Here is an 18,023-nt window from a genome sequence, read left to right as displayed (position 1 = left end):
ATGGTGAACCGGCAACCTACAACACACAAACAACAGCAGCACTTCCAAGAGCGTCTCTCTATGCTAGCTAGCCTTAGCACTCATGAAAGACTGGCTGTGGTAAACCAGCTGTAACAAAGAAGGAGGCGGGTATGAGCAGCGCATACATAAGCCTGACTGACAGTGCTAAGATCCTTCTCATTCTGACTGGTTGTGGCTGATCAGTGTATTTCTGCAGTGAGCACTGGGAGCACTGGGAGCAGGAGCCATCTGCACAAAGTGAGTTTCAACAGAAATGTGCAATTTTAAAAATATGGCAGCTTTAAAACATTCCTGAAACGTTCCATCAGTTTCCATGAAGATCATCTGATCCAACTCCCAACAGCACCAGTACCAGCCGGCTGCTGGTCCCAGTTCTCACCTCAATCTGAGCAGCAGCAGCTGGGATTATTTCTGGATTAAATCATAATCTGTTATTATTATTATCAATGAGCAGAGAGGGGAGCTCAGAGCTACATGAGGCTCTTATTGTGAAGTTCTGCTTAACATATGCCCTCCTGTTACTGGGAATTGGTCCAATAAGACGAGCTGGTAACCAGTTAAACCATTAAACCGGACCTGAAAGCATCCAGTCGGGTGGTTCTGGTCAGAGCCCTGCAGGTCAGCAACATGTTTCTGCTGATCAACAGGTCGGTACACTGACCGCAGGACATCCCTGTACCATCCGGGTCCGTCCAGCAGAACCACTCAGCAGAACCAGAACCAGTCTTCAAAGGATCAAAGTTAGGAAACTTCTGCAGCTCCTGAGCAGCAGCTGGGTTTTTCTCTCAGCCCACTCAGAGCCTGGAACAAGAGAAACAAAGCACTCACCCCGTCTGGACTTCAGCTCGTCTCAGACCAGACCGGGCCGTTCTGAACCGGGCCGCTCCAAACCGGGCCCTCCCAGAACAACAACAGGCGCTCCAAATGTGCAGAGCGAAGCGGCGGAGCAGCAGCACGTGTTCAGAGAAGCAGCAGCTCCAGCCTGCAGCTCAGACGGCTCCACCCCCCGACTCACTGTGGGAGCATCGCACTCAACTGCTAACACACACACACACACACACACACACACACACACACACACACACACACACACACACACACACACACACACAGCCTCTCTCTTTCACTGTGTGCTGGCAGCAGTTGAGACGACATTCTTTGGACAGAAGATCTGGTCTTTAAATAGAGCAGCAGAGCCACAACAGCATCATGTCTGCAGCAGCCAAGGGGGAGAACGTTCTCCACAACGGAACCAACCGGAACTGGAACAGAAACCAACCGGAATGGGAACCAAACCGAACTGGAACCAACCGGAATGGGAACCAACCGGAACTGGAACAGAAACCAATTGTAACGGGAACCAACCGGAACGGGAAACAACCGGAACGGGAACCAACCGGAAAGGGGACAACCGGAATGGGAACTAACCGGGACTGGAACCAACCGGAACTGGAACCAACCGGAACTGGAACAGAAACCAACTGGAACGGGAACCAACCGGAACTGGATGCAACCGGAACAGGAACCTACCGGAACGGGAACCAACTGGAACTGGAACCAACTAGAACTGGAACCAACCGGAACTGGAACCAACCGGAAATGGAACCAACCGGAACAGGAACAAACTGGAACGGGAACCAACCAGAACGGGAACCAACCGGAAAGGGGACCAACCGGAACAGGAACCAACTCGAACGGGATCCAACCGGAACGAAAACCAACCGGAACTGGAACAGAAACCAACCGGAACGGGAACCAACCGGAACGAAAACCAACCAAAACTGGAACAAAAACCAACCGGAACGAGAACTAACCGGAACGGGAAACAACCGGAACGGGAACTAACTGGAACTGGGACCAACTGGAACTGGAACCACCCGGAACAGAAAGCAACCGGAACTGGAACAGAAACCATCCAGAACTGGAACCAACCGGAACGGGAACCAACTGAAACAGGAACCAAACGGAACTGGAACCAAACGGAACTGGAACTAACTGGAACTGGAACCAACCGGAACGGAAACCAATTGGAACGGGAACCAACCGGAACTGGAACCAACCGGAACGGGAACCAACCGGAACTGGAACCAACCGGAAATGGAACCAACCGGAACGGGAACAAACTGGAACGGGAACCAACCAGAACGGGAATCAACCGGAACGGGAACCAACCGGAAAGGGGACCAACCGGAACAGGAACCAACTCGAACGGGATCCAACCGGAACGAAAACCAACCGGAACGGGAACAGAAACCAACCGGAACAGGAACCAACCGGAACGAAAACCAACCGAAACTGGAACAGAAACCAACCGGAACGGGAACCAACCGGAACGAAAACCAACCAAAACTGGAACAAAAACCAACCGGAACGGGAACTAACCGGAACGGGAAACAACCGGAACGGGAACTAACTGGAACTGGAACCAACTGGAACTGGAACCACCCGGAACAGAAAGCAACCGGAACTGGAACAGAAACCATCCAGAACTGGAACCAACCGGAACGGGAACCAACTGAAACAGGAACCAAACGGAACTGGAACTAACTGGAACTGGAACCAACCGGAACGGAAACCAATTGGAACGGGAACCAACCGGAACTGGAACCAACTGGAACTGGAACCAACCGGAACGGGATCCAACCGGAACGAAAACCAACCGGAACTGGAAAAGAAACCAACCGGAACGGGAACCAACCGGAACGGGAACCAACCGGAACTGGAACAGAAACCAACCGGAACGGGAACAGAAACCAACCGGAACGGGAACCAACCGGAACTGGAACCAACTGGAACTGGAACCAACCGGAACGGGATCCAACGGAACGAAACCAACCGGAACTGGAAAAGAAACCAACGGAACGGGAACCAACCGGAACGGGAACCAACCGGAACTGGAACAGAAACCAACCGGAACGGGAACAGAAACCAACCGGAACGGGAACCAACCGGAACGGGAACCAACCGGAACGGGAACCAACCGGAACGAAAACCAACCGAAACTGGAACAGAAACCAACCGGAACGGGAACCAACCGGAACGAAAACCAACCAAAACTGGAACAAAAACCAACCGGAACGGGAACCAACCGGAACGGGAACTAACCGGAACGGGAACTAACTGGAACTGGAACCAACTGGAACTGGAACCAACCGGAACAGAAAGCAACCGGAACTGGAACAGAAACCATCCAGAACAGGAACCAACCGGAACGGGAACCAACTGGAACAGGAACCAAACGGAACTGGAACCAAACGGAACTGGAACTAACTGGAACTGGAACCAACCGGAACGGAAACCAATTGGAACGGGAACCAACCGGAACTGGAACCAACTGGAACTGGAACCAACCGGAACGGGATCCAACCGGAACGAAACCCAACCGGAACTGGAAAAGAAACCAACCGGAAAGGGAACCAACCGGAACGGGAACCAACCAGAACTGGAACCAACCGGAACGAAAACCAACCGAAACTGGAACAGAAACCAACCGGAACGGGAACCAACCGGAACGGGAACCAACCGGAACGGGAACCAACCGGAACGAAAACCAACCAGAACTGGAACCAACCGGAACAAAAACCAACCGGAACTGGAACAGAAACCAACCGGAACGGGAACCAACCGGAACGGGAACCAACCGGAACTGGAACCAACCAGAACGGAAACCAACCGGAATGTCCTCCAGGCAGGTATCCAACATGTCTGTATTTGACTTGTAAGTTAGATGAAGCAGTTTTATGTAAAATTACCTTTCTGATCTTCGTCATGTTTTAATGTTTTTCCGGCTGTGTTGATCTGATTCTTTCATGATTGAGAAATCATTTCATCTCCATGGTAACTATTCAGCTGCTAATCATCTGGATCCCACCTCAGAAGCTCGTCTCCCACTCTGCTCCTTCAGGCTAGCCAGCAGCAATTAGCAATCAGCTGCTGAGCTCGTCATAGGAGCTGCTGCTCAGAGCAACGCTGGTAAGAACATTAAAGGGTTGATAGAGGAGTCATGTTGGGATGACTTCCTGGAAGCAGACCGTCAGGTACAGTAGAGCAGGAGCTTCTTAAAGAGACAAACGTTAAATGATTAAGTCAAACTTATTTTAAGTCATCTTCATCATTAAAACAGCAGAAGGCAGGCGCGTGCAGAGGGGGGTGCTTTGGGGGCTTGAGCACCTGCCCCTTTTGCTCCATGGCCCCAAGTGCCCTTTTGTTTTTTTGTTTTTTCTTACACATGTACTACAATTATTACTATATTACTATTATTACTATTATTATTATTACTTTGCAAGAAAAACAACACAATAAGCCCTCCGGTCACATTGTTACCTTTGACCTTTTGCCCGTGACGCACGACGCACTTGCCTCTCGCGCGGTGAGATAAGGCGGCTAACTGCGGAGCTCAAGCTAGTGACGTTCCAGATTACAAAACAGCTTTTGGTGAACTGAAAAAAAATATTTTTGGTGAAAACACTGGAGTCGGCTTGCTACTTGTCAGATAACAGAAAACGTTAAATGTATCGTTTCTCCTTCAGCACGGAGTTGCGGTTTAAGCAGAAATGAAATATAACAAGACAGGCGTCTTAGAGAATATAAGTCTCTAAGTCCGCCTCTCTGAATATCTACTGAGCGGGAGGAGGCAGCCAGGTGAGGAAAAGCTGTTCTTATCTATCGATCCAGTATTTTTATCATCAAACATTAGACTGTTGTTGTGCTATGAGCTAGCTGCTAGCTAATGACTTTGCTAGCAAAGCAAGGTAACTAAATAGCTTCCCTGTATTGTTAATGACAGCAGTCATTCTTCAGTATTACTTATGCAATAGGGGCACATCGCCCGTCCAAAACCTATCATCTCCATAATGGATATATGTCCGATTTTCTAATTTTCTTTGTGAATGATGTATATTGCATTTATTCTAGCGTTAGGTAAATGTATCTTGAAGGAGAATTTAAATAAAAGTCCAACAAGGATATTCATTAAGAATTAAAAATAACTCATCCTGAACTACCATGATAGATATAATGTATGTAATAATCAAACTGTTTCTGTCCAATAAAGCATGTCATTAATGAAGGAGCAAACATAAACTTTTATTTGCACACATCAGAAATCTTTTGTTTTGATTTTAGGCTCTCCCCAGACTGTCATGTGAGAATCGCAAGCAAAACTTTGAATAGCAAGAAAAGATTTCTGACATGCGCAAATAAGTTTGTTTTGCAAATAATTTTTTTAAGTCGAGTTAAAAAATTGTAATTTCAGTTTTTACAAAAAAATTAAGTTAAACATTTTTGTGTTGAAAAAAATGTTACAATTCAAAATGTCTTGATCACAATTTTATATTATTTAATTGAGTTTAGTTTTAATTGAATAATTGTGAAACAAATTGAACTCCATAGGAGAGGTCTCATTTTCTCAGAAATTAATATTGTTATGCTATGGACTGAAAAACATATTGGTTTAAACACAAGGGTAAAGAATTGGTAGTGTGGTTTATTATAGTGTTCTGATCATAATTCTTTGTTTTGCTTTTTTCAGTTCAAAGACGCCACGTAAAGAGAGACGTCAGAAACAAAAAAGAAAGTTGTTGACCAACTGGGTCAACTGTACCAATCATTCACAGTGAAGTTATTAACATTCTTCAAGACATGACCAACAGAAAACTGTTGCTATGAACAAAAGAGAACAAAAACAGCAAAAAATGCTTAAAAGTTTGAAATTTGTTTTTAAACAGTTAAAAGGCAAGAGACTGAAAAAATAAGACTTCACTCAACACAGAGAAGATGAGACAATGAGGAAAAAAAGAAAAGAGAAACTGACAAGAAAAAAGAAGAGGAAAGATTGAAGAAAATGTACATAGGTACTTACAAAATACACTAAAACACAAATAGAGTAGTCTTTTCTCATAGTGACATGCATTAATTACATTTTTGCTTTTGTTTTTTTCCTGCAGTTCCACGTTAAAGTTTGATGCAGCTCTGTTTTTCTGAATGGACCGTCTTCATCTCCACTGCAAGTACAGCAACCCAAGCAGATGTTCTTTGATTGTATGTCTCACAATTTTGTAATCTATCATTGTTAATTAAACTCTGAGAGCTGTGTGACTTTGTTAATATTCTGTCCTGAAATGTGATTTGATGTGCCCTTTTGTTTTTTTTTGAGCACCTGCCCCTTTACTAGTCTCTGCACGGCCCTGGCAGAAGGTATCAGTTAATGATAGTGCTATAAAGGGAAATGTGTGTCTGGAAAATACATAATACTGGCCCTTAAAACACTAATGCTGCTCTGACACCAGTACAGCGGCCCTACAGGTAGCATCTTGAAAGCATCCACATGAAGATGCTGCTCTTCTTCATTGTGGTGTCCCACATGGCTCAGCTCTTACTGAACAGAGGTAAACTGCATGAGGCAGAGAAACTGCAGTGGCCTTAAAGCCCCGCTGCACCAACAAGCAGCAAGTTATGTCAGTGGTGGGCAAGTTTGAAGAGGCCAGAGAAAGAAACACAAAAACAGCCCAGCTGCTTTTGTTTCATCAGGCAGCACCTGGACAGAAACACATGAATCTTGTCTGCAACTACTGCTCCTGCTACTGCTGCTGCTGCTGCTATTGCTGCAGCTACTGTTGCTGCTGTAGCTACTGATGCTGCTGATGCTATTGCTGCAGCTACTGCTGCTGCTGTAACTGTTGTTGTTGCTGCTACAGCTGCTGCTATTGCTACTGTTACTGCTGCTGCTGTAGCTACTGATGCTGCTGATGCTACTAGTGCTGCTGCTTATGCTGCAGCTACTGATCCTGCTGCTGCTATTGTTGTTGCTGCTATTGCTGCAGCTACTGATGCTTCTGCTACTGGTGCTACTTTTGTAGCACCAGTAGCAGAAAACAACAATATGTTGTTTGAACATGTGTGTGTTATCCTCAGAAAACACACACACATACAAAATACCTACAGTAAAAATTAAATGAAACCTTCATTCAAATGTAAATAGTACATTTCATCAGTTTTTGCCTCATAAAGCTCTGTTCACTGAATACATGAAAAGCCTGTTGGATCAGCAGATTAACTCCAGGCAGGTTTTATTATTGAAGGTAATCAGGTGTGCAGACAGTCACAGGTACATCAGCAGCTGCATCAGTAGCTGCATCAGTAGCTGCATCAGTAGCTGCATCAGTAGCTGCATCAGTAGCTGCATCAGTAGCTGCATCAACAGCTGCATCAAGGTAAGCTGCTACCTGAGGATCTGTGGTTCTGATGGAGAACATGGAGCCGTTGATCAGAGATCATATTGACGTGCTGGTTTATTTAGATGAATCCAGACTGATCATCCTGGAGCTCTGAGCAGAACTTAAAGCAGGTACCGGTACCGGTCAGTCAGATAGATGTATGCATCTAAATGCATTACGGTAGGAAACCCTGGCGAAGCAGCACAGCTGGAGGCCAGTCATCCAGTCGAGTTTATGAACAGGAAGCATCTCCATATATGATAAATAAACAAAGAGGGATGTCGGCTGCTTCAACATGATTCCTCTTCTGTTGAGCAAACGGCCACACACTGCAGGGGGCGCTGTCACACTCTGCTGCTCAATCATTTACACTTGGATTTTTTTTACATTTAAATATATTTATTTTTGGTGAGGTGACCTCATGTGCTCTGGTAAAACATAAATTTATATTTATACCCTAATAACCGGCCCGGTTCTCCCTGTGCATGGTGGTACTGGGACAAATGACGGTAAATGGGGGTTTAAGACATATTCATGGAGGTGGACCAGCTGGTTCTGCTATTAGAACCAACTGGAACCAGTAGAACCGGCTGGAACCAGTTGCTGAATATGGAGGGAGTATTGTGAGTTTGGGTTACTGCGCGTCCTCTGACGCAGTCATTATGTGACACAACGTGTCGCCGCTCACATGACTGGTCTGTGGTTCTGAACAGCAGGTTCTGGTAACCAACAACAGGCAGCAGCTGTGCCCCGAGTGCGGCCAGGCAGGCAGCTCATCAGAGGAATGTGAGCAGGTTTTCCGGCTCGGGGAGCGATGAACGGGCAGCCAATGAGGCGCTGGACGAGGCCTGCAGCTAAAGCCCAGAGAAAAGCTTCATTACTGAAGCTGATCCCCACAGAAACACAGAGAAACCTGCAGCCGCAGTAATTCCTGCAGGCACAAAGAGCAGGCAGAGTCCAACAGGAGAAGCTCTGGAACACTCATCACCACATCACCACTTTTACAGTGAAACCGTTGAGGAAAGTGACACAAGGAGACCAGCTGACTGCTTGGTCAGCTCAACACTCATCGTCATGGTGGAGCGGGAGGCTTCTCAGCAGCAGCAGTTTGGGGATCGGAGCACCTCTGGTCTCATAGTCTCCGTTCCTGCTCTGGTCCGCCTCACAGGCTCAGCCGACAAGAACGGCCCCAGACAGTCTGCTGAGCAGGACGTGTTCTCACATGTCATTAGTTGCATTCCAGCAACATGTTTATTCACATTTTGAACCATCACATAGAAACGGTTGATGGAAACGGGTAAATTTGAAATAAATTCCTCAATTTCATAATAAAAAGTTCTTGTGCTTGCCAGAGGCGGTTTTCTTAAAGAGATGCAGGAAACAGATGAGTTTCCTATCCTAACGAGGCGAACACTGCCCTCTACTGGTGGGATTATGTCTCACCAGAGGAACCAACCCCTGAGCCTTTAAAGGGAACCACGATTAGTGATAAAAATAAACCTTATTTGGGAAATATTTTATCTTAGATGTAAAAACAATACAGTAATAATACTGTAGGTTATTTAGTTTTTATAAATTGTAATAAAGTATTGTCACAGGAATGTCCGGCCGGATCGGTGATGTCAGTAGACAGGCTGTATAGCTTCTGTTAGCATCTCAAAGAGCGTCCAGCTCTGCCCGTCTCAGCACAGCATTTATTGTTAGCTCGTTAAGGTCTGCTGGTATAAATGGCTCAAAGTTTTGTGGAGAAATGTCCAGGTCCAGATTAGGTCTTTGGTTGTGTTCCTCTCTGGCTCTCCTCTCTCTCATGTGGGAAATTATCCAGATTCGCCTCAGATTTTATTCTTTTTATCACAGCCGATAGTAACATGGTGTGACATTATGTAAAATTACACCAGTCAAACGCAATATGGTCAACATCTACTGGGGTACCGTTGGCCTTCCTGTGTTTACTCTGTAGACTCCAGTACAGAACGGGCCTGGTGACGTCATCAACCCATCTATTCATTTAGCTGCTTAATTATTCGTTTTTTTTCCTTCTCTGTTTGATTTTGTATTTAATTTACATTTTAACCGGGATCATTACCTGGTGGTGGCCTTCAGAGAAGTTTCTAGAAACGCTTCGGATGCCCCGCCAACCAGTCCGTAACCGTCACGAACAAACCAATGCGCTAATTAGCCCTAACTAACCAGCAGCCTGGTTAACTAACTAGTTAATCTGATTTAAAACAAGAACTCACCGGCGGTAGAGAGCAGTCTGGGTAAAATAATCCGCTAAATTTGCGGTTATTAGTTATCCTTTCAGCGACTGATGCTAACCAGCTTCCGGTAGTTACCCTTCAGCTGCTTCTGAGGCGAACCACAGCGCCCCCTGTGGTCACTGTGCAGCATTACATCACTGGCATCGGCGCCAGACGCCATCACTTGATTTAATCTGTTCACTGTGTTTGTCATGAAAAGTATTTATTATATCCTGATTTTACATCAGATATTTGACCTTTACACCATCATTATTCAGTTGGTTTTATTTCATTGTTAGTTTTATTTTCAGAGGTTTGTTCAGGGAGTTAATTTCATACATGAAGCAGTTGCACAAGTAAAAGCAAACTAGCTGCTCCTTTAACCAGAACAGGAAGATCTGTCCTAAACTCCTCTGTTTTCCTTCAACACAAACAGCAATAATATGGAGAACAACATCAGATTTGGGATCCAGGCGCAAATGTGGTGCGCTGCTGGTTCTGGTTCCGTTGGTCAGAAAGCTGCTGGTTCCGATCCAGTTTGGTGCTTCTCTTCCCTGAAACACGGATCTCATAACTTAAATAAAACCTTTACTCACTTTCAATAAAAAAAAGACTCAACGATAATTCCACATTATCAGGATTCATCAAGGCAAATCGGAAAAATTATTTATAATAAAATATGAACAAAAATATTTTCATCTCAATCGAATTTCTCTTTATTTGTCTCTTAATTTCAGAGGAATAATTCAGTGTTAATTTCAGGCATTTCCGATGTTTAGCAGCATGTTAAAGCAGAAACATGTCAACGACCTTTATTATGAATAAAAACCATTTTCCTGCTGACTGGGCCGAGCTGCTGCAGGATCAGATCACCGATTATCTGGCGGAACCGCTGGTCCTGTTTGGACCGGACCAAACAGGACCGCAGCAGCAGCTGCAGGAATAAAGCACAGAATAAGGCAGCGGCATTAATAAAAACAAGGCCTGTATAAAATACATGTTTGGGTTTTAAATGAGCAGCTGAGACAGAAAGGCAGGGAAAGGGGGGCTGCAGCGCCCCCTGCTGTATGAAGAAACAACAATAATTCAAAAGCGTTATGAAGCAAAGGATGGATTTTCATTTAAACTCACTGAATCACAGAGACATCACAGACATTTTCAGTGTAATTGATTCAATAACATCAGCAGTTATTGAATCATATTGATCTGCTGTGATGGAGCAACGATCCTTCCAAGCTTCCAATCCAGCAGGAGCTTGGCTGGATAGTTTGGTGAAAGGACAAAGGACGCAGATGGTGATGAAGATTAGGACAGAAGGTTATCTTCAGCTGGTGGAGCTCTCTGGTCATGTGATTGTGCTGGTTTCCTATTGGCCGAGCCGGCAGACAACCCGCCACCTGGTGGCCCTGTTCAGAGCTGCGTGGGGCGGTGACTATGAGGCCGGCGCCGCCACCAGGGGGCGGGGTCACCAGACTCCTCAGGTACACACAGGGGTTCCTCCTCCTGCCTGGGCCGGGCGGGGCTGGCGGCGAGGGTGCAGCTTGCGGCGGCTTCAAGGCCGACATTAGCGGCTGCATCTCTTGCGTCGTGCCAGGCTCCTCCTCTTCCTCCTCTTCCTCCACCGGCTTCTTCTTTTTCCTCTCAGAGAAACAGAAGGCGGCTGGGGGCGGGACCTGGGCAGGCGCGCCCCCGACAGGGCCAGTGTAGGAGGCAGGGCGGGATCCTCCCAGCCTGGAGAGGGCGCTGACGCGGGGGTGGACAGGCTCAGCGGGCGCCGGAGGCGACGAGACGCTCTCCAGGGAGGAGATGCTCTGGTTCCAGGCCTGCTGCAGGTCCACCGGGATGATCTTGGTGGCCTCCACCGACACGCAGGGCGGGGGCGACCCCACGCCGCCCTTCCAGGGCAGATGGCTGTCCTCACCGGGCGGCGACGGGGGGAGGGGCGGCGGGCTCTGGCAAACATCCAGAGCTGCTGGGACTGAAGGACAAACTCTAATCAGCCATCATGCAGAAAGACTGCAGCTATACACCAACCTACCATCAGCATGGAAATGGGCAGCTTCGTTTTCAGTTCAGTGTCATTCAATTCACAAAATAAATCATTTACAATCAATCATCCCATTTGATCTAAGTTCAGTAAAACTAAAACATTTCTAAGGAACGCCAGCAGAGCATCCTGACCCGCAGCATCACTGCTGACCAGCAGGGGGCGACAGTGGAGAGGAAAATCTCCCTTTTAACAGGAAGAAAACTCCAGCAGAAGCAGAAGCTGCTCGTTCTCTAGGGATGTTCTAGTTCATGAAAGTAAAGCGTTGAAGGGAGAACAGTTCGGTGATGGCAGCATTATGCTCTCCTTCAGCAGGAAACATCAGTTTTATGGAAACCTTCATCTCCATGAAGAGATGTAAACACCTGTAACTTGTGTTTGTAACCATGGTAACAAATGGTTTTCATTCCTTTTTCTTCAGTTTTAGTCATCAACTTTTATAAACTGCTTTTAAACTGACCCAAATATTTCATCTGTTCTCAATCGCTTTGCCTTCAACAAGGCCAAACCATACAGTGCAATACCATATCACTGGTCAATCTATCCACCAAATTGCTATAATTTCCTTTTGTGTTGTATTTATATTCTTTGTTTTGTATTTAATTTGTATTTTTTTGTATTCTTTTGTGTATGCTTACTGTGTGCCACATTTTTGCCTGTGAGCTGCTGGTAACTATAATTTCCTGAGGGAGTCTTCCCAAGGGATCAATAAAGTCAAGTCTAAGTCTAAGTCTATATTTGACTGCAGCTTGTCAAGTATTTTACTTTAACATTTCACTTGTCAAGCACTTAGTTGGAAATTTGATCAAAATAAATTTGGCATCCATTAGTGGATCACCATTTACAGGCGGTGCCGTTCAATCAGAGCCTCTCTGCTTTACCTGATTTGGGTCGCTGTTTCGGCGTCTCCGCCTTCCGAGCAACGAAGGTGATCCCGATGTCTTCCTCCTTCTCCGGATCGGAGCGATCAGCTTTATCCTCCTCGGGTTCCACAGGAACGGCCACCGGATCTGAGACAGAGTGGCGGCAACAGTTACTGAGACGCTGGCGAGGGCCAAGTAGAAGATCATCAACTCCAACAACCTCAACCCAACATCTCATCAACCCAACATCTCATCAACCCAATCTCATCAACCCAACATCTCATCAACCCAACATCTCATCAACCCAACATCTTATCAACCCAACATCTTATCAACCCACGTCGCGGTACCTTTGTCCTGCCAGCTGACGTTGCGTCTGGGTTTGTCTCCTCCCTCGTCCTTCGTGTCAGATCCTCGGCGCTGCCGGCAGAAGGAGGAAAGGTAAGAGGGCAACTAGAGCCGATAGTAATATTTGCATCGGTTCTAAAATTAAAACAAGTTTGTGTTCATATCTAGAGTCTGGAACTCTGCAGTGAGACTTGCAGTTCTGACAGAACCGGGCCTCTGACTGTTATAAGACCTGTTGTAACAGTCAGATTGCAGGTTCTGTTCAGGTGTGTGTGTGAACCTTTTTCAGGCTGCGCTCCTTCTTGTGCCGCTTGTGTCTGGTGGACTTGAAGGTCTCCATGCGGCTCTTCATGTTCCTCTGGAAAACCTCGCGGTCCTGCCGCTCCTGCTCACCCAGCGGCATGAAGTGTCGACTGTAGTGGGACTGGTACTGGAAAACACACACACCATGTGTCACCAGCAGCTCCACAGCGGGCCGTTGCCCCTGCCGCTCCTTCTCGTTACCCGTCTCCTGGGCTTGTACAGGTTCCCGGCCAGGACGTGATGCGTCTCCATGTCTTCCTCCACCTTGGACCCGGGAACATTGTCGATGACCTGAAGGTCCAGACACACGCCGCTGCCGTTCTCCCGCCTGCAACACGTCAACCACAGGTCAGCAGGTTTGGAGCCAAAGATAAAATCAATATTTCTTCTTCTTTGGATCTGTTGTTGGATCTGACGTGAAAAGTTGGTTTTTGTTCAAATTCTTCCATAAAGTTGATTTAAACAGGAAGAAAGCAAGTTGTTTCCTGCTGAGCAGCCCCATCAGAGGTCATCAGAGGGTCAGATGTCATGTGACTCACAGGTAGTTGGTGACGTTGGTGACTTCAGGAAATGAGGCTCTGCTGGCCATGGAGGGCAGTGACAGCCTGGCCGAGGTCAAGACGTTCCCACCCTGCACATAGAGGTCAGAGGTCAGCTGGACTTCAGTGAACCTGAAGGACTCAGAACAAGACTGTCTGTCCTCAACAATCAGCCTGCAGCACCTCCTGGTGGTCCAGCCAGGAGGAGCAGTTCAGGAAAGGGAAAACCTTTGCGGTAAACAGATTTCGCTGAGGTTGCAAAAATCTCTGCTACCTCCATTAATTTGCTTCCTGCTGAGTTCTGCTCCATAAATAAAGCCCGGTCCAAATTAAAGCCTGACCTGGTTCTGGTTCCTGCTGAGTTCTGCTCCATAAATAAAGCCCGGTCCAAATTAAAGCCTGACCTGGTTCTGGTTTCTGCTGGACCCGCCTGAAGGTCGGCATTCTTCCTCCGTTTCCCCAGAGATGAAATTTAATCCTGAGCTCTGCCGCCTGCCGACTCTGGTTCTGGTGACCCATCAAACCAGGAATGGATCAGCACAACATTTCCTCCAGACGGAGGTGGAGAAGTTCTGGATCTTCGGTTCCAACCTCAACCATGGATTATGGATCAGAACCAGAACCAGAGCTCGGGTCCTAGCAGCCTGGAAGACCCGACTGCTCAGACAACCAGAATCAGAACCTGGAGCCTGCAGACTCTCCAGCCGGCTCTTTTCAGAACCAGAGTCCGTTTGGATCCGACCCGGTCTTCCTACCTGGTCGATGACGCTGATGGCGTCCCGGATGTTGATCTTCTGGTACGCCTCCCAGAGCTCGCTCTTCCTGTACACCGACTTCCTGAGCAGCAGCTTGCTCAGGTAGTTCTTATCGAACTGCTCCCACCTGGAGGGGGCAGAGGCAGTGAAGCATGCTGGGAAACCGTGCTGATGATGGGGGACATGTTGGTGGGACTCACTTGTCTCTCCAGTGGTGATAACCCTGCAGGCCTGCGATGTCCTCCACCGCAGTCAGGATGTGGTCAAAGGCCTGGACACACACACACACACACAACACACACACACACACACACACACACACACACACACACACACTCGTCACATTGATGATGATGATGACTCATCATCATCATCATAATCATCATCATCACCCGCTCGTGGATCTCCTCGTTGATGGTGGGCTTCCTGTTGGTGGAGCGAGGAACCTTCAGCCACTTGACCAGAGGCTTGATGGTCAGACCCTGGACCAGAACCAGAACCAGAGCAGGAATCAGAACCAGAAACCGTGGCTCCTCACTCAGGAACCGGACCGGTCCTACCTGGAACATGACGGTGAAGAAGACAACCACGATCGTCGTGGCAACAAAGTAATCCTTGGCTTTGACCTGCTCTGTGTCCAGCAGCACCACCAGCGCGAACGCCACCGCCCCCCGCAGGCCGCCGTATGACATCACCACCTGGTCGATCTTATCCAGCGGGACGAGCCGGAACCGGTTCAGAACCCAGGTCTGGCCGACCACACCTGAGGCCCAGAGTCATCATGTCACAGAGGTTGGAACCGACTGGACCGGACCGAGCCGAACCGGACCGAGCCGGACTGGATCCTTCAGAGGTTCTCTATGTTGTTTGATTTTCAGGAAAGTTCCTTTAAAGTCTGGGATGCTTTGATCACCACTGATCGAGAATCAACTCCTTCCAGGAGTTTCTCTCCAAAACAGAGATTCATTTTCTCCTATTGGTTGGCTGGGAGAAAAGAGTCTGCTTCTGATTGGCTGATCAGGCCCAACGCATGACTCCTCCGCCAGATGCTCCCAGAGACAAACAGGCAAAACCAATAAGACTCTTTTCTCCGATGACGTCAGAACCAAACCTGCTGGATGCGTCTCTGTCTGAATCCCAACTTTGTTGCGTTTATCTGGTTTTTATGGAAGAGGCTCAGAGCAAATTATTTAAATTGTTCAGTCTTGGATTTGTGTGGGATTCGCCTGCTGAGTGAATGTTGCTCAGACTCGTTTGCTGGTTTAAACAAGAACATATTGTGGTTTTAATGAAACGTCTTCTTTATCATACTAAGATAAAAAACATTCTTATAATATGATAATTTACTGCTCCTGGTTGTTTTCCTGGCTCCGTCAGTTAAATTCTTCCTGCTGCTGTTCTGGTGAGACACAAAAGGTTCCTAACCTTAACCTTAACCTACTCCAGATTTATTTGGATTAAAATCCTCAGAACTGAGAGACGAAAACTTCAGATGAACTTTGATTCAGTTCTGCTCTCTAAAGATGTAGTGAGATTCTACTGTTTATTATGTTTTGCTTTTTTACTTTCATAAATCTTTAGGATTTAGTGTGGTTTGTTTTTGATCATGTACAATAAATTTAGCTGGATTAATATTTAAATGTGAGATGTGGCTCACTTTTTAAAATATTAAAGATAATCAATTCTGAGCATCAATTAAAGATAAATAATTGAAATCAAGTTTAAATTGTTAAATTTAAAGGGCCAGTTCTCTGTAAAATAAACCTTTCTGGTTTCCTGCTGAGTTGCTTTGATTCTGTCGTGTTTGAGAAATCCTTCAATCTCCATGGCAACCATCAGCTGCTAATGTCTGGGTGGACCTTCCCCACTTCGCTCCTTCAGACTAGCCAGCAGCAATTAGCAAACAGCTTTTGAGCTCAATGTCGGAGCTGCTGCTCAGAGCAATGCTGGTAAAACGTTAGAGGGTTACAGCAGCCATGTTGGGATGCGGAGGCGGAGCTTCAGGAAGAGCAGGAGTTTCTTTAAAAAACAGAGGCCCAATTTCAAGCTGCTAAATCAGGAAGCTAAACTTCTTTTAAGTCATATTTTATGTACAGTGTTTTTGTAACAGCTAAAGGTGAAACAGTAACTGATTATGTTATAAAATGGAACTATATGCCTGGAAATCACATGATACCGGCCCTTTAATGGCTGCTGTACCCATGTTGGCCAGTAGATGGCGCTGATCTGCGCCTTCTGTGGATGGTTAATGTGAATAATGTCAGAGTTATAACCAGAACCAGAGGTACTGACCCACAGCCCTGAAGAGCAGGATGAAGACCAAGGTGCAGGACACCAGGCCCGTGTCCCAGGCCCACTTGGACTTGTCCACCGCAGAGATGCCCAGGAAGATGAAGATGATGGTCTCGGCGATGCTGGCCAGCGTCTTCATCGTGTACTTCACTGTGGTCCGGGACTTCTGCGAGATGTTCGCCTCTACGTACTTATTGGCCCCAATGCCACAAAAGGTCATCCTGCGGAGGAAGACGTGGCGGTGACACAGCGGGGGCTGAGGTGGGTGGGATTGAGAGGCGGGACTCACGACAAGATGGCAGACAGCGAGAAGAGCTCGGCGGTCAGGTAGGCCAGGTACACCAGCAGGAAGACGAAGAGCGGCTCAATGATGCGGACCTTCTTGGTGAAGCGGGTGATGAAGCCGAGGATGACGGCAAAGACCAGACCCACCAGAGTCCCCCGACGCTGACAATGAGGAAGGAGGCTGTGGAGGTCAGCAGAGGTCAGAGGTCAGCAGAGGCTGTCAAGATTTCCACCTGAAGACTCACCCACTCCCTTGAAGTAGTCGGCCGTCTGGACGTTCTGCGGGCCGACCTCCACGAAGGAGATGTAGACCTTATAGAGGACCTGCAGGAGACACGGAGAGAGACACATCAGGGACCGGGTCACCAGAACCTGACCAGGTCCTCCAGGAGCCGGGTCACAGGAGCATCCAGAACCTCCAGACCAGAGGGAACATTTTTATTACTGAGGACCAAAATGAGCTTTTTCTCTTAAGGCAAAATGCAAAAAAATAAACAAACAGTACAATAATATTGTCATGAAATTTTTCTCAGCATAAAAATAATAAGCTAAATGTTAAAGGGACGGTATCGTGCTTCTCAGCCACATAGTTCCATTTTATAACTATGTTTCCCTCAGTTCTTATAAAAACATCAAATAAATCTTACTTCCTGATTTAACGTCTTGAAATTGGGCCTCTGTCGCTTTAAGAAGCTCCTGCTCTTTCTGAAGGTCAGCCTCCAACAAGACATCTCAACTTGGGTCCTCTATTAACCCTTTAATATTTTTACCAGCGTTGTTCTGAGCAGTAGCTCCTATAATGAGTTCAGCAGATGTTTGCTAATTGCTGCTGGCTAGTCTGAAGGAGCCTAGTGGGGGAGGAGCTGCGCCTTGTAGGTCCACCCAGGCTTTGAGCAGCTGACCTGTTACCATATAGATAACAGAATATTTTAAACATAAAAGAATCAAAGCAAAAATTGTATATTTATGACATAAAGTAGTTTTGAAAATCTGAGCCTGAAAATGGCAAAAAGTTTCCATCTGGAGCAAAATCCACACAGAGTTATTACAAAGTGAAGAAACAAGTGGAAGGAGAATCTATAAACTGTTGCTCTTTAATTCCAGCTTCAGTAAAAG

At 46.8% G+C, this 18,023-nt stretch overlaps 2 protein-coding genes across 2 annotated transcripts in view; one reads left to right on the top strand and one right to left on the bottom strand.

Moving 5' to 3' along the window:
• Positions 1-1,230: 1,230 nt before the first annotated feature.
• Positions 1,231-6,117, top strand: LOC129352191 (putative per-hexamer repeat protein 5). The gene is made up of 4 exons (XM_055021057.1): positions 1,231-1,530; positions 2,498-3,713; positions 5,552-5,873; positions 5,967-6,117. The coding sequence occupies exons 1-3, from the start codon at positions 1,231-1,233 to the stop codon at positions 5,602-5,604; spliced, it is 1,569 nt and encodes a 522-aa protein (XP_054877032.1). The 3' UTR covers positions 5,605-5,873; positions 5,967-6,117.
• A 3,596-nt stretch (positions 6,118-9,713) lies between these two features.
• LOC129352174 (sodium/hydrogen exchanger 5-like) overlaps positions 9,714-18,023 on the bottom strand; it is an 18,468-nt gene continuing 10,158 nt past the window's right edge. The window contains 15 exon segments of the mRNA XM_055021043.1: positions 9,714-10,917; positions 10,920-11,453; positions 12,404-12,532; positions 12,736-12,805; positions 13,014-13,163; positions 13,238-13,364; positions 13,576-13,667; positions 14,331-14,457; positions 14,531-14,601; positions 14,723-14,812; positions 14,891-15,093; positions 16,623-16,843; positions 16,912-17,059; positions 17,062-17,088; positions 17,153-17,231. Coding sequence (XP_054877018.1) covers positions 10,886-10,917; positions 10,920-11,453; positions 12,404-12,532; positions 12,736-12,805; positions 13,014-13,163; positions 13,238-13,364; positions 13,576-13,667; positions 14,331-14,457; positions 14,531-14,601; positions 14,723-14,812; positions 14,891-15,093; positions 16,623-16,843; positions 16,912-17,059; positions 17,062-17,088; positions 17,153-17,231 — 2,100 coding nt within the window. The 3' untranslated portion in view covers positions 9,714-10,885.

Source organism: Poeciliopsis prolifica, unplaced genomic scaffold, assembly GCF_027474105.1.
Source record: "Poeciliopsis prolifica strain line A6 unplaced genomic scaffold, Auburn_PproV2 SCAFFOLD073, whole genome shotgun sequence".
NCBI classification, from domain to species: domain Eukaryota; kingdom Metazoa; phylum Chordata; class Actinopteri; order Cyprinodontiformes; family Poeciliidae; genus Poeciliopsis; species Poeciliopsis prolifica.
This window is presented reverse-complemented; position numbering and strand designations above follow the sequence as displayed.